This window comes from Sylvia atricapilla, chromosome 14 (assembly GCF_009819655.1).
Source record: "Sylvia atricapilla isolate bSylAtr1 chromosome 14, bSylAtr1.pri, whole genome shotgun sequence".
Taxonomy (NCBI): Eukaryota; Metazoa; Chordata; class Aves; order Passeriformes; family Sylviidae; genus Sylvia; species Sylvia atricapilla.
The window spans coordinates 4,782,909-4,799,193 of record NC_089153.1 but is presented as its reverse complement, the minus strand read 5'-3'; the positions used below and the strand labels follow the sequence as shown (position 1 = coordinate 4,799,193).

Here is a 16,285-nt window from a genome sequence, read left to right as displayed (position 1 = left end):
AAAGAGAGGCAGAGGTCTTTAATTGCTCAGATGGCAGTTTGAGAAATATTGAGTACTCATTTATAAAACAAATCCGTGTTTGAGGTAATAGTCTCATCGATTCTTTGGGAGCACAGTGAGTGCATGTCACCTTCCAGCAGTCATTTTCTGCCAAATTCCCTCAAAAATTTGTTTAGAGTCTTTCACTGTCTGTTCCCTTACCTAGTTCAGGAGAGAGTAAAGGAGTATGAAACAGGTCTGCAGCTCCAGTGAGCTGCTCTCTGACCTGGAACTGAAGCTTTGTGACTGACTCCCTGGCACAACTGCCCTGAGGGAGATTCCAGAGGAGAAAGGCAGGGTGAGCTCCATGGATGCACCATGACTGCAGGAGAGGAGAGGGAAATATCCCATGTTCTGCCATTGCTCTTTACCCTGACTCATGTCTTATCCCATCCTGGTAGCAGCAGGGCACACCTAGGGCTGGCTGAGGGTAGAGGGCAGGCAGGGATGGGCACAGGCTGGCAAAATCATGTGTGAAAACAGTGAAATCATGTGCAGGGTGGCTGCTGCTCCCCAGGGCACTGTGTGAGCAGCTCTCACCACTGGGTTCAGCAGGGCCCTCACTTCCAGGTGCAAGCAGTAGTGTCTGTGCCCAGCTCCAGTCCGTGCCCAGCTCCTGTCTGTGCCTGCCCCGGGTCCCCATTTGGCCAGGGTGGGGGATGTGCCTTGTTTCAGAAGGGCCATGCAAAAGGCACCAGCTGCAGGGCAGCCTTGAGCTAAGTTTGGGTGTATTTGTGAAGTACAGCACAACGCCAGTGCCACAGCAGAGCGTGTCCTTCAGCGTAAGGGGAAAGCATGGTGGGAGAACAGAGCAGAGTTTCAAAGTAATGACAAACGTGCAGGTGCTTGTATGGCTCAGATACCTGGGAGACTGGAAGAATCTCTAAAGTGGAAAGAACTATTTTTCTATGTTGCAAAGAAGATTGAGCATTATTTTGGAGGGATGAGAAGGAATGTGATAAGGGCGTAGTGAAGAGGTGCAGTCTGCTGCTGAAGATAAGGAGAGGAACTTGAGGAATAATGAGATTGTGCTCTAATCTCAAGCATGTCACTAGTTTCCCTGCACAACTTTGTCTACACCACTTAACCTCTCTGTGCCTCAGTTTCCTCCTCTGTAAAATGGGTGCTACACCCATCTTTTTCAAGTACTCTGAGATCCATGCATGAAATAAACCTGCCAAGTATTTTTTTGTTTATTGTATTTCTTCATCTCTAATTTCTACACTCCTAGACTTCAGCAGATGGTATTGCCTCTGCCTACTGAATTGCGATCCAACCAATCTCCTTTCTACAGTCTTAGAACAAACCATTATTGACCTAAACCCATGGCATGTCAAAGACTGGCATAGAGGAAAATAACTGTAGAAAGTGATATTTTGGGGCCTCCTCATTCTTCCAAATCTGGTCATGACCACGTGACCACAGTTATCTTGGCGTGCCAATGGATCCATCTGCCGAAAGTGGCTTTATTATAGTTTCAGCGATTCTGAGCAAGAAATGGCTTATGTCCATCATAACCTACCTCTGTGTATCCTCACTCTTGGAGATGGGCACTTTGGCCACATGAGACTAGGAGTGTGGATATTTGGAGGCAAATATCTCTGGTTACTGGTAAGTAACCTTCATTTTTTTTCTTCCTGTCTTCATTTGTCTTCTATGCTTTGAAACCACCATTGACCTTATTTACGCTCACCCATAGGCTCCAAAGGCTGGAAAATTCACATCATGCTTAAAATCCAAATAAACTGAGCAAAACTAGCCAGGCAAGATTTTGAAAATATTTCTGCACTGCAGTTCTGTGTGTGTGAATGTATATATATTGTGAAGATTGACATTTCTCAATTTGCAGATGATTTGCTAAAGTAGTTCCAAAATGTGACAAGCTGTCAAAAAACATATATTTCAGAAGAGAAGTAGCTTTCCATATGAGCGCCCATTCCAATCACAAACTGAGGACCAGTTTTTCAATAACAGAAGGTTTGGAGTTAAAGTCAGACACTTGAGGTCTCTGGTTTTGGTTATATAACCAACTTCATCTGCTGCAAATGAGATTCTTGATAAGAATGAATGAGAACAAATTTGCTTTAGAAATAAATTTGTTATGCCTCTGCCTCCTATTTATACAAGACCTCACAAATCTTGTGGCATAATCTGAGTAACTCAGAAGCTGATTCTTTGATCTTACTCCTATGACTTCTGCTTCCAAAGGAAGTTAAACAAGGTAGCAGGGAGGGGGGAAACAGATAAGCCAAAGAGAATTGACCTGGAGCAGATCTAAAGGGCTAAAGAGATCAAGAGGAAAGACTGCTGTGCAGCTCTGGCTTATTGGGCTCTGCTGTGCAAGGTTCAGTGTAGAAGGATGAGTGAGATTTAAAATAAAGTCCCTCTGAACACTGACCAGGCCTTAATCAAGTCAGGTCCTCAGGTGATGGTCCTTCAGACCTCACCTCTGTACGAAGGTGTCAGACTTTCCTTCCAGATCTTTCTGTGCCTGATGAGTATCCAAACTCTGAAAGCCTGTGAAGTTTCTAGACTGCTCAGCTGTTTCTGTTTTATGCTTTCTTTCTCTCTAAAGCAACAATCCCGCTCATAAATACTATCTGGCCGTGGACCCTGTTTCAGGCTCCCTCTACGTGTCGGACACCAATAGCCGACGGATTTACAAAGTCAAGTCCCTCACGGGCACGAAGGACCTTGCTGGTAACTCTGAAGTGGTGGCAGGGACGGGAGAGCAGTGCCTGCCCTTTGACGAAGCCAGATGTGGGGATGGAGGGAAGGCAGTGGACGCAACCCTAATGAGCCCTCGAGGTAAAGGAGGAAAAAGAAGCTGGAGAAAATGACTGCGTGCAGCTAAGCTGGATGTGGAAATAATTATCTGGCAATTAAATCACTCCTTGCTCGGTGGTTTTTATTCTGGGCTTTAATTACAGTGGATTGGCAAGTGTTCGTGCTTTGTTTAGTTAAAGCAAACTTTATTACCTCAGCACTGAGTGCTGCGAAAGGAGAACAGAACACAAATTAGTAGGGTACCGCTCACTCCAAGAAGCAAGCGTGTAAACCAGGAAACTGTTTGAGATGCAGTCTTTGGGGAGAGAAATTGCTTGCTGTGGCTTTTCTCTGAGGTTTTCCTCCATGTATCTCCTTTTTCTTCAGTCAGAGAAAAAAATAGAAGGATTTTTGCCCTTTCCAGTTTATAATTTTTGACAAAAACTTTTCAAGACGATACAGAGATTTGGGGACATGTTTCTTTTTAAGGCTTTCTTTCCCCTCCGTTGTTTCATCTTAATTGTAAGGATGAATTAATCACTATTGCAATGTGTTTCAAACATCTTTGCGTTTTTTCAGTGGCTGAAATAACTAGATGCTCATAAAGGTACACAAAAATGGGAAGTCCTGTTTCTCTGTATAGGAAGTAGTTTCAGTTAACATGTAGAAATTAAAAAGATGAAGCTGTATCTATCTTCTGTCACTGCCCAGTGGGATGAACACTGCAACCATTTCAAGACAGACTTTTTTTTAGATCAATATTTTATTTTCAGCCTGAGAAATGGACAAGGCAGTGCACCAAATCAAAGCAGGAAAGACAAGTGAGAAAAAGGCTGCCCTCCTTCACAACGGGCAGCAGCATCCCTCTGTTCCTCCGAGGGATCACCTTTCCATTCTGTGTCTTTCCTCTCTAAGGACTCACAGCGTGACAGGCATTGAACCTTCCCTTTTTTTGGAGTGTGGCAACCCCTGTGACTTCATCTGGAAACACCAGATGTTCTTTCTGTATTTTTACTGCAACAGGTCAAAGAAGTGAAAAAAGTCCAGAAATAATACAACATCCTCCTAGTTTTCAAAAATTTTTGAAGGTATTTTAAAAAATTTCTAAAAATTTTTCATCCTCATTAGATTCTTCAGATGAAGAAAGCAATGCCTCAAATTTCTGAGTAAAATTAGGAGATAATTTTTTTACTTGAGTTTATGTAATATATCAGAGAGTTTGAATCTAGAAATAAGCTGATGCATTCTGCTGGGTCTTTGGCATGTTTGGGGATTTCTGTGGTTTTCTTTAAAGCCTTGAAGGATAAACCTGCTTGATGCCATTTCTTTGGCAGAACTGTGGGTTGTTGGAGGGTTCCAGGACCTGTGCTCAGGCTGGGAGGGAGGAGGGAACAGGGGAAATGAACAAATTTCACCATCTTGCAAACAAGACAAAGCCTGCCTTGAAGCCAGGAGCCCCACTGCTGTGCTGATGCTTGGATTTTATTTTTGCAGGAATTGCAGTGGATAAGTATGGCCTCATGTATTTTGTTGATGCCACTATGATTAGAAAAGTCGATCAGAATGGAATTATATCAACCCTGCTGGGCTCCAATGACCTAACTGCTGTTCGACCTCTCAGCTGTGATTCCAGCATGGATGTCACCCAGGTAGATTCTTACTGCATTTATTTTCCTCTCTGTCTTAGAAGAGGTGGGCTTCTATTTTGGATGACTGCCTGGCCATTTAAGAAATACATTATGCAGCACAAGATGATAACGTATTTGATTGGTTACTGAAGTGGGTGAACCATTCTTTTTACTGTGGCTAACACAGTTTATTTATGCAACTATAGAGAAATAAGGTTGAGATAATGGGAGTTATTGCCTTAATTGCCTGTTTCTCTGTAATTATTGTAGAGCTTCCACAATGTAGCATCCATTCTTGCACAGAAACACAATTAGCCAAAGTTACAACTGCACGTAGCTTTAATATTTCCGAAAAACAAAAGCATTGTTTGAAATAGTTGCCGTTCATGACTTGGTTTCATGATTTACGCTGATAAACCCCTCACTGATTTGCTGTTGTTACACGTGGAATTTTAAACACTAGGAGTGTACTTTTCAGTTTCGAGTTTTACAGTAATAATTTGTGCAACTCATAGGTACGGCTGGAGTGGCCTACTGATCTCGCTGTCAATCCCATGGACAACTCCCTTTATGTCCTAGAGAACAATGTTATTTTACGGATCACAGAAAACCATCAAGTTAGCATTATTGCTGGACGCCCCATGCACTGCCAGGTTCCTGGTATAGACTACTCTCTTAGCAAACTGGCTATTCATTCTGCACTTGAATCAGCCAGTGCCATTGCCATCTCACACACAGGAGTTCTTTACATCAGTGAGACAGATGAAAAAAAAATTAATCGGCTACGCCAGGTAACTACCAATGGAGAAATATGCCTTCTTGCAGGGGCAGCTTCAGACTGTGATTGCAAAAATGATGTCAACTGTAATTGCTATGCTGGGGATGATGGGTATGCCACTGATGCCATCTTAAATTCACCATCTTCCTTAGCTGTGGCCCCAGATGGTACCATCTACATAGCTGATCTCGGAAATATCCGCATTAGGGCTGTCAGTAAAAACAGGCCCATTCTTAATTCCTTTAACCAATATGAAGCTGCATCTCCAGGAGAACAGGAGCTGTATGTCTTCAATGCTGATGGGATTCACCAGTACACTCTGAGCCTCGTTACCGGGGAATACTTGTACAATTTCACCTATAGCAGCGATAACGATGTCACAGAGGTGATGGACAACAATGGCAACTCCTTGAAGGTGCGCCGGGATGCCAGTGGGATGCCCCGCCATTTACTGATGCCGGATAATCAGATTGTCACGCTGGCTGTTGGCACTAATGGTGGACTCAAGCTGGTCTCGACACAGACCCTGGAGCTCGGATTAATGACATATAATGGAAACAGTGGTCTCTTAGCAACGAAGAGTGATGAAACAGGATGGACAACATTTTATGAGTAAGAATGTTTTTGGATATATTAAGCATACATTTATTTTTCAAATGGTAGTGAGTAGGCCCTAGACCAACCCTGCTGCAATTTGTTGTAGGTTTTTTGCTGATATTGAGCAAAGCTGTTGCACCTCAGTCCAGGGCAATGCTGGAAATGGTTAAGTGGTTTGTGACGGCGTCAGTTGTGCTGGGTCCTTTGGGTGGGTGCCGTTCCCCCTAAATCTCTGCCTGGGGTTTGAGTTTGGGGCAGCTCATCCCACCCAGCACAAAGGACTGTGTGCCATGGCCAGAACCCCAGCTTTGTTAAGCTGCTGTTCATGGTCAGCACAGCTGCCCAGAGCCCACAGCCAGAGCAGCCCAGCACTGCCCCTGCAGCTCCCACAGAGCTGCCTCTCTCTAGGAACCCTCATGCTGCAGCTTCTTTTGGAACTCAAATTATCTCTCTTTCTGTTCAGCCTCATATATTACTCATGGTTGTTAAAATGTTGATTAACTTCAATGATTGTTCATTCCTGAGACAAGTGAGGAAATTAGATCCCCAGCTATCTGTCAGACCCCTGGTGTAACTTCCATAATTTGTAGATAACCCAAAAGCACACTGGTGTTCATGAGCATATAGATTAAACAGACAGAACTTCTTCTCTAAATGAAATTCATCTGAAGAGATAAGATTCAAAAGTATGCTAAACATCTACAAAAACTAGTCCAATTTTTATTAATATTTATCCTATTCTTACTAGTCTTACTGCCATTTTCAATCAAAACAATTTTTAAAAGAGAAGCTAAATGACATATTGAAAAATATAACTATGGCAAGTCTGATGCCATATATTTTGTCTGACTTAGTTAATGATTAAAAGTATCATTCCCCAAATCAGCGAGTCAAAAATAGGAATAAAGCTTTATATTTCATTTGAAATGGCAGGCTTACTTTCAAGGTGGCAGACTAGCAAAGGCGCACCCCTCTTTAGTTTATTGGTGCATTCAGCTTGGCCACCTGTTTTCTCTGTGTAGAGAAAACGTAAGGAATGCAGGAATAGAAGGAGCAGCGTTCCGTGTGCTGGGAACGCCTGCCCTGCACAGCAGGGATGCTGCAGTGGCTTCTCGTTGGAAGGAAAGCAGTGCCCTCTCGTGGGGCCCTGCGTGCCCAGCCGCTCACTCCTCTCCTCCAGACTGGGGCTTCGCGTGGGGAGGGGCTCGTTTTTCCTTCATATTTTACAAAAATTATCTCTTTACCACAAATTCGTTATACAAATAGTTCAGTTATGTGACTGCCTGAAGGTATTACCTGCTGAGCATAAGCTCAAGTAAGAGCTCTCTGGACTAGGCAGAATAAAATTTTGTATCATTGCTGATGAGATGTGGACGCTCTTCAAGGAAGGTTTTTTGTTGTTTTTTTTCCTCAATAGGTAGCTTAAGATGCAGTCATATAAATTAGTTATTTCTCAAAACACTAGAAACTAATTATAGAAAACTAAGTAGCAAAGTAATTTAAAACTCTATGTGAAAATCCATAAAGCGTTAAAAAATGTCATCACAGAATTACTGGTTACAAAACCGGTGCAACTGGTGTCTGAGAGTCACACCAAATGCTAAGATAATGTGGTTTATTAGAAAAATTGAATTATGAGTCCTAAGAAGATACAGAAGGTAGGGGCTTTGGTTTCTTACTGAGATCAGCTGAAAATATTATTTAATGTGTACATAGTGCTGCAGATTTTTTCCAAGATCAAATAAGAAAAGATGCACAACCTTTGCCTCATGTCAGTGGAAGTTAAATACCGTATTTAGATCTAAATATTACAGGCTGAGGTACTCTCTTAGATAATTAGTAACTTTGATGAGGCAGCAGAAATAACTTATTTCTCCCTGATTTATACACACATTCTCATAAGCGTAGAGCCCATAGATGGGAGAACTCGAAAGACATTATTCAAATTGAATATGCAAACCTAAACAATCACAGTCCACAGTCAGTACTGGTTTCTGGTTTCTGTTTGTTCTTTGAAACAGCTCCTATGAAAAAAAATCTGTATTCATCATTCTGCAGTAATTTTTGGTAACTATAGCTTAATATCAATTGAAGATAAAAGAAGTGTTCAGCCAATGAGAGTTTATAAGGGCGACAAAATAGGTTTCTGAGCAGTTCATTCAGACATTCATGCATTCATACAGACATAATCAGCACTCAAAGTTGTTAATATGGCAGCAGAACTGGAAAAGAACAGAGGTCTTTTAAGTGGTAAAACACTACATGAGCTAAAGTTCTTATGAAAAATTTATGTCAGTGCATTTATATCAACCAGACGCTGAAGTGCCATATTATCTTATTGGGTATATTCCTCTCATTTATCTGAAACTTTACCCTGAAAATGCTCTCAGAATTAAATTTGTACAGTTCATCTAGGTGTACATGTGCATGTGCAGAGAGTTGCAGACACAAGCTGCTTTGTGTGTGCACACTCCATACGTGAATTCTATAGATAGCATCTGTGCACGTGCATGCAGCTCATTTGCAGTAGGAACAGCCAAGGCTCTTCAATAATAGAACAGCTACCAGCAGGCTCACATGGGGTAATTTAAGCTTGGCTTGGGCATGAAGCACAGATCTTTGAAGCAGTTCCCAGTGGTATTCCTCTTGGTCTAGGGAGCATCCTGAGAGAATGCTGCAGGTTTTTTTCTTGCATCAGTTTTAAAAGGGAATAAAACCAGGGCTGTGTGTAAATGTGTGCAGATCTGTGCCTTGCCCAACTATGCGTTGAGTCAGAAGCTGCTGTTCCTCCTCTCTGGATGTGGCTCTGTCCTTCCTGCTCCACCCACGAGCTGTCAGGACCCCAACTCAAACCTGAGACCAGGATGCTGGTCATAAAACTGGCCTAAGGAACAGAGGTGCCACAGTAGTGGCCAAGGGACAGCAGCCCTCAGGGTACTGTGAGGCCACTAAAGGGATGCACAGATGCTTGTAGCTACCTGAGAAGGTACCAAGTGCTCAGCTGTGCCAGGGACAAGGCTGAGCTATAGGTTGTGGCCATGGGCAGCCCAGAACCACCAGGCTGGCAGAGACAGGCACCAGCTTTGTGCCTGGTATCACCCAGAGCTGTCCTGGGAAACCTTTGCCTGCTGGCAGGGGTGTCTTGGTCACAATTAGCAGAGGTGATGAGGTAGCAGCGGGGAGGTGCCAGTTTTTTGTTGGTTTTTAAGATACTATCATAGAGAAAGTTTGTTTGCCCTTGTAATTTTATTAGTAGAAAAACTAGGGTTGAAACCTTACTTTAACTGAAGTCGGTAACAAAAGCTGAGCAATTTCAGTGTGCCCAGAGCCCACCTCATTTGAAAATGTAAAGGTTGTCTTGTCAGACCTGATTCATCCAGGCTGGTGCTGTGTCACAGACTGCAGAGGTAGAGACTGCTTCTCTAGAAGCAGAAGAGACCAGGTCAATTAATATATTTTTCATTGTAAATTTTGGTTTTTTACTTCATTAGGCCCAGGCTCATGACATGAAGAAGATGAATACATAATAATTCATATGTAGTTTATTCTTATTATTCAGATGAATGTCTGGGTGTTGTATTCTACAGAGCACTTGCTCTCGCATAATACGTAATTTTTTGAAAAAAGTCAGGAATATGTCACTTAAATTTTGTGGTACAGACAAGGTTTCTGTTATATTAATTTTATTTTTTTTACTTTTAAGGTATTTTTTAAATAATATTTTATTTTGATACAATGGACAATGTAGAAATGCCTTCTTTATATATTGGTATCACTGCATGTATATATCATTTAAGTAGTGAATTTTTTATATATCCAACTCATAATCTAAATAGTCTGCAGATCTTCAAGGAGACACTTTCGTATGTATTTTGTTAAGTGTATCCATCACTTATAAACCCTTTTAATCTCTACTGTTGCTGCTTTCAAAGCTGTGAGCAGCACTGGGGAACACACCCCATGGTAGGGGTAAAACAATAATTTCTTGAAATAGCACTGGAAGATTTTCATTCTTCTGCTTCAATCTCCGTACATCCACAACCATATTTACTTTTTAAACTGCACGTACACTTTGAATAAAGATTTCCAGTGAGTAGCCCACAGCAATCCCCAGGAATTTTTCCTAGGTTAATTAAAAACCCAGCAATGTGAATGAAGAGTTTAAATTAATGTCTCATTTGCATTGCCTAAAATATATTTGCTGATGGGGAATTTCACCAGCCATTTTTCTGGAAGTTCACCGAGTGCTGCAGAGTCACACTGGAGACACTCATGGCTTTTTCTAGTTTGTCCTAAATAACATTGTGCTGTAAGATTTGACATCCAAGTGTTCTCTTCATCACTCCGCTCATCATGAAACGCACCACATACAGACTCTTAAGGGGCCTTATTAACCTTTAAGATTTTCGAAATTGTCCATCTTTTGTACTTTTTCTTTTCCCCTGCAAGACATGCTTGGCTGGATCGAGTTCTTCCTTTAGATATTCTTTTGGAGTGCTTTTCAGTATTTTTTTTGTGAAGACCTTTATTAAGACTTAACTGAACCCACTTTCATAGATTATCTCAACATACTATTTTTTTTTCAGTATTTTACTGATATGATAATGTATCTATATATAAATATATATCTATCTGTGGAGAAAAACTTGTGACTATATTGAGAAAAATCATGCTGCTTAATCCTTCCTTGATTCTGAACTACTTAAATGAACACAATGTATTATTGATCCCTTTTAGGTCGCATGATGCTTTGTTTTATTGGTTTCCTTCTTTGCCTAATACTTCCATTGGTACTGGTAAGGCTTGTTGCTCCACAGGTGATTTTTTCCTTCCTCCCCAATATTCAGCTGAATGGGTGTAACCATTTGCAATGGATTTGAAAGTCATATATTATGTTCATTATAACTGAGGAGGCAATTTCTGTCTGAATTTTTTAGATATGCTGTACAGTTCAGGTGGCCTAGTCTGAGGTTTCTGAGTGTTTTAATTGTAAAGCCATGTTGAAAGCTCTGATTTTTTTCCATCTTTACAGCTGACCACAGTCGACAATGAACTGAGCTAGCTCCATGATACTAAACGTGCTCCTCTTCTCTTCTGTTACTCTCAGGCAGTGCAATGGATTTACCAGTTCTCTTCCAGGCTTCCTGCTCCCTGCATCTCTACATTCCAAGGATGACCAGTTGGTTTCAATCTCTACCTAAACTTTTCCCTTTATCTACACAGGACATTTTTTCTTGCCTTTCTGCTCTCTAGAAGCACACGTGCTTTGGTAGTGGCTGGGTGAGAGACTCTTGCACAAGCAGAGAATTGCAGCAAAAGCAGAGTGTCAGACTGGAATGCTGGTTTTGTTTCAGGTCCCCATTTTTCGTCCTTAAGATCCAAGGGATTGCTTCTTTAGCAAATGTATGCACACAACTAGAGCATACTGCAGGAAAGGGGGAAAGGGTGTGATTTGATTTCCAGCAGCATGCCTTCTTTCCCCTCACCTCAGGCTTTATACCTCTAAAGAAATTTAACTCAATAAAATCATGGAAAAACCATTTTTTTCTTTTTTTTTTCCTTTCTTTTTTTTTTTTCTTTTTTTTTTACTTTTTTTTTTTTTAATCTGTATGCCTCTGGAGCATTTAACTCATTTTCTAAGGTCTATTCTGAGTGCTGACTGCTGCCCTTTGTGCAACTCCAACCTCTGTCCTGTGCTTTTCACCTTTCATCTTTATGAGCCAAAATACTGACCCCAAAATGCAGTTCAATACCACAGATAAGATCTAAATGAAATTATTATGTTTTCAAGCTGATGTCTTTTTTAATACTTTATGGCAAGTTTATTCCTTGATATGTCACTCAAGACCATACATAGTTTCCACTAAGTATTCAAAAGCAAATGTGCAGTTTATGCAATTGTTTATTGCAGTGTCCATCAGAAGTCCACTTCCTTAGAGTGAAATGCAACTATTAAAATGCAGACTAATTTACTAGTTATAATTGTTTGAGCCAAATATTACTCCACATATTCATAATAATTTAATTTAATAATTTAAAATATGCTAGCCTGCATTTGCACCCATGTAGTTGAGATCAGTATCTAAAAAATATTATTTCATCATTATAGACTCTTTCAAGAACAGAGAAATAGATCTGGCCAGGATGTTCTTGAAAATCTGTTTCAGTCTGGGGTTTTTTTTTGCACAAATGTGGTGCATTATTAATACATTGGGTATTGAAATGAACATATATCCTCATGCTTTTTTGCTCTCACTAACTTTTCTATTAGCTATGATCATGAAGGGCGTCTGACCAATGTAACACGTCCCACTGGAGTGGTAACTAGCCTTCATCGAGAAATGGAAAAGTCTATTACCATCGACATTGAGAATTCTAATCGGGATGACGATGTCACGGTCATCACAAATCTCTCCTCTGTGGAGGCTTCCTATACAGTTGTTCAAGGTACCAAAGCACACTTCTCAGCACACCTCCTAACCACACACACAGCCTGGGAAAGCAGTTCGCTAACGATTCGTGTCATTAGTACACTTAGGAGCAGGGGGAGACCATATAAGGTTTGCAAGAAAAACTCCCGTAAAGTTTATTCCTAAAATGACAGGTCTTCAGGACAGGTAAGAGCCATTTTGCAGTCCTGCTTTGTGTCAAGTACAGATGGTCACTACCTGCTGGGGAAAGTTAGTCCTGCCACTGCCTCCTGGGTCAGGGTCACTTCATCCACTTGCATATTTCTCTGTACTTCCCTGCAAAATTGGTTCTGATTTCTGTGCCGCAGAGATGCAACCTGACTGCTGGATATGGCTGCTGGGGGAGATCCTTCTGGAGAGGCTCAGGCTCCTTCTAGTAGAAGAAATGTTCTAAATTTATACACTGCCATTAATTGCAGTGTAGAACAGTCAGGGCAGTGGATGTTGTGGTGCCAGAGATGGCCCTTCCAAGAACAGTGTTACAGCCCGAGTGTGGCAGGAGGCAGCAGCAACGCAAGTTCAGAGTTTGTGTAGAGCATTCCAGCACCACCCAGGCATTGTATCTGATGGAGTGAACTCAGTTATCAAACACAGAGTGAAAGGGGTTGGGTGAGTGATGGGGCTTTTTTAATTAAGATATAATGTCACTGGACTGAGAATATCATCATCAAACAATAGTCTCCTCCTGACATAAATGTCAACATTTATAGACTATTATACCGTGACAGGTCTGGTTACAAAGACTTAATTTCTCTTATACCAGATGATTAATTACGTAGATGCTGTCCTTCTGTCAGGCAAATATTGATGTGTTGCTGACAGCTGCACACTCTGGCACTCCATCCTGGCTGAGAGGGGCCTTGCCTGTGTCAAACAGCTGGAGAACTGCATGGCCAGAGAAGCATGGGATTGTTTCTGTAACTCTTCTCCGACAGGCAGGTGTGCACATCAGGCCTGGGGAGGCAGGGAGGCAGGAGAGGGAACCACTGTGGCTGCCAGCTTGCACTGCTGGAGCCTCACACCTTGAGGATGTAAAGCCACGCTGTAATTCTGTAATACAACACCTCTGCTTGGAGACAGTTTCTAAACAGAGGAAAACAAAAAAGAAGAGGCACTTACTTCTTCCTACTCATAAAGAGTCCAGCAATCATCTTCTTTTCCTTTTTGTCCTGGAGTTTAATGCTTTGTTGTTTATCCAGCAGTTCAGTTTTCAGGAGTTTTTTGTTCATATCAGAAATAAATTACGTGGTTCAACACATATCACTGTGCATTTTGATTCACAATTAAGACTGAAAGGAAAACATAATGAAATAAACACAGTATCTCTCTGCAGGCTCACTGTTACACTACTGTTCTTTACATGAATCAGTAACATCTGTAATTTCCACCATAGTACCACGTAAATGGTAATTGCAGGCTGACTTCATTTAACATCAACAGGAGTGCAATAAAAAACCAATCAAATTAAGCTATATGTTTTCTTTATGACTGGAGTAGCTAAATTATTTTCTTTTCATTATTGCTGTAGATCAAGTGAGGAACAGCTACCAGCTCTGTAATAATGGTACTTTGAGAGTGATGTATGCCAATGGCATGAGCATTAGCTTTCACAGCGAACCTCATGTCCTGGCTGGGACTGTGACTCCCACCATAGGACGATGTAATATTTCTCTACCCATGGAAAATGGTTTAAACTCAATTGAATGGCGTCTGAGGAAGGAGCAGATTAAAGGCAAAGTGACGGTGTTTGGAAGAAAGCTCAGGGTAAGTAGAACCTGTTGTTACAATAATCACCTTCTCCTCTTTGGGCAGAAAATTCTTTTTTTATTTTGAAGGACATCACTTGTTAAAAAAGTACGGCTCTGGATTGTCTTTTGTGTGACAGTGTTTGACAGCTCAGTTGGCTGCATGGGATTATCTGCTGCAATCAGCTATAGAGCTTCGTTACTAAAAGTATTCCAAAAGAGATTGGTAAGAATACCTAAAATATTACAGAATCACAGACTCATCAATGTTCAAAGAGACGTTCAGGATCATTTAGTCCAGTCATGACCCCAGCTCCACCATAATTGCTGCAAACCATCCCCAGATACCATGTCCCAATGCCTGTTGAACGCATCCAGTGATGGTGACTCCACCACCTTCCTGGGCAACCTACTCCAGTGCATGAACACTGTTTCAGTGAGAAAAGTTTTTCAAATATCTGAACCTCCCCTGGTGCAACTTCAGGCCATTTCCTCTTGTCCTTTCATTTGAGATACAGCAGAAAAGACCAACCCCCAACTTGCTAACTCCTTTCAGGGGCTTGTAGAGAGCAATTAGGTCCCCCCAAACCAACTTTCCTGCAGGTTAAACATCCCCAGCTCCCTCAGCTACTCCTCAAAAGATGTATTCTAGGGCCTCCCCCAGCTTCATTGCCCTGTTGCTGCAAAACACTGCCTCTCAAGGGGGTGGGAATCTGAGCATTCACCACTTGTAAAACTGCCAGGCCTGACGTACCCCAGCTAGTGCTGGGGAGCAAACATAACTACAGCATCCTGCTGCTGTAAAATCCCCCTACAGACTCACTGAGAGACGCATATTGTGTTTATTCCCTTTCCCAAAAGGCACGATTGGAAAATAATTACCATAATTACAAAATCGTAGGCACAGGACAAGGAAGACAGTCAGGTCATGTAATCCATCCCCTGCCAAATTAAAGATCTGCTGCAGCTGGATTAATCCCATTCTGTGCTTTGCTGGCCTGATTTTCACTGATTTTTTTGACTGTGTGGTTTTGGAAGCAATTTGAGATGCTGGGCAGAAAGCAAATGTAGTGCTGATCAAATCCTCATTTTTTTAGCAATTCTTTCAACATCGCTGAACACAAGATACAGTTCAGTGTGCTCAAGATCACATAGCAAATGGAATATATGTAAGCAATTATATCATTATTTACAAAAAAAAATACTTGGATGTTAATTTTGTATATTTTCCTATTGCTTGGCATCTAATTCCCAGTGTTGAGTTAATGTATCTTTCCTTATTCTCACAAGTGCTCAGAATGTACTTGTTGGGGAGAAGGGGAAGGTTAGACAAAAAAATTGAAGGAGATTAGCAGCTAATCCTTAATGACTGAATTTCATGGCTGTGTAATTGATTTTTGATGTGTTGACCTGCAGCAGTTGATTGGAAGTGGAAAATAGATCAGGTCTGCTTTTGACTAGGTGTTGTTCAAAATAAAAATAAATAGGATGCTGAAATGAAATTGCAGTAATCCTAACTCTAAATACTAAAAATTTAATAGAGGTACTTGTGGTAATTAGCTGAAGTTTAACACATCTTAGTGCTGAAACCTTGCCTGAGATAGGTTTTCTTGCATCATGTTTATGCAAATCAAAACAATGCTTTATCTAGCAACACCTCAGCATTTAATTGTGTGGTGTTAGTTCCTGTAACAATAATCACATATCCATTTAGCTCTTTTAAATGAAAATCACTATGAGATTATCACAGGTTGAGTGGACTGAAAATGAAATTTGAAAACGAGGCAGAAAGCATAGAATGTATTTGCATCTCATTTATTCTAATTCATCTTTATAAATCGTTCAGTGAACGAAGCAGAGCAAGTGTGTTGGAATGCTGTGGGGAGCAGGTGGCAGGCAGGGGCGGCTGTGGCACATAGTGACACAGAGCAGGGCACTGCTGCAGAGCTGACAGAGCACCAGGGCCACCTCCTGGAGCCCCAGTTCACGATCAGTGTGACTGGAGGGGTGGGTTTTCCTTGTCATTCCCCTTTTAGCTGAGTACTTCACCTCGCAGTACTGTGAGGAATATTTGCTGGAGCCCATGCCCCTGTGCTTCAGTAGTGAAGATGGAGACAGACTTTTTTTAGGTCCTGTTTTGACAGGATAAGGTGTGGCAGCTTTATCCAAAAGAGGGTAGTTTTTCATGGTGATGTGGTGAGGCACTTGCACAGGTTGCCCAGAAGGGTGGTAGATGCCCCGTTCCTGGAATCATTGAAGGTG

The 16,285-nt window shown here is 41.5% G+C and overlaps 1 protein-coding gene across 1 annotated transcript in view; it reads left to right on the top strand.

Moving 5' to 3' along the window:
• TENM2 (teneurin transmembrane protein 2) overlaps window positions 1-16,285 on the top strand; it is a 126,136-nt gene that overhangs the window by 97,564 nt on the left and 12,287 nt on the right. The window contains exons 16-20 of the mRNA XM_066329554.1: window positions 2,615-2,847; window positions 4,300-4,454; window positions 4,949-5,823; window positions 12,080-12,255; window positions 13,807-14,042. Of these exons, the coding sequence (XP_066185651.1) occupies window positions 2,615-2,847; window positions 4,300-4,454; window positions 4,949-5,823; window positions 12,080-12,255; window positions 13,807-14,042 (1,675 nt within the window). The remainder of the gene's footprint in view (window positions 1-2,614; window positions 2,848-4,299; window positions 4,455-4,948; window positions 5,824-12,079; window positions 12,256-13,806; window positions 14,043-16,285) is intronic.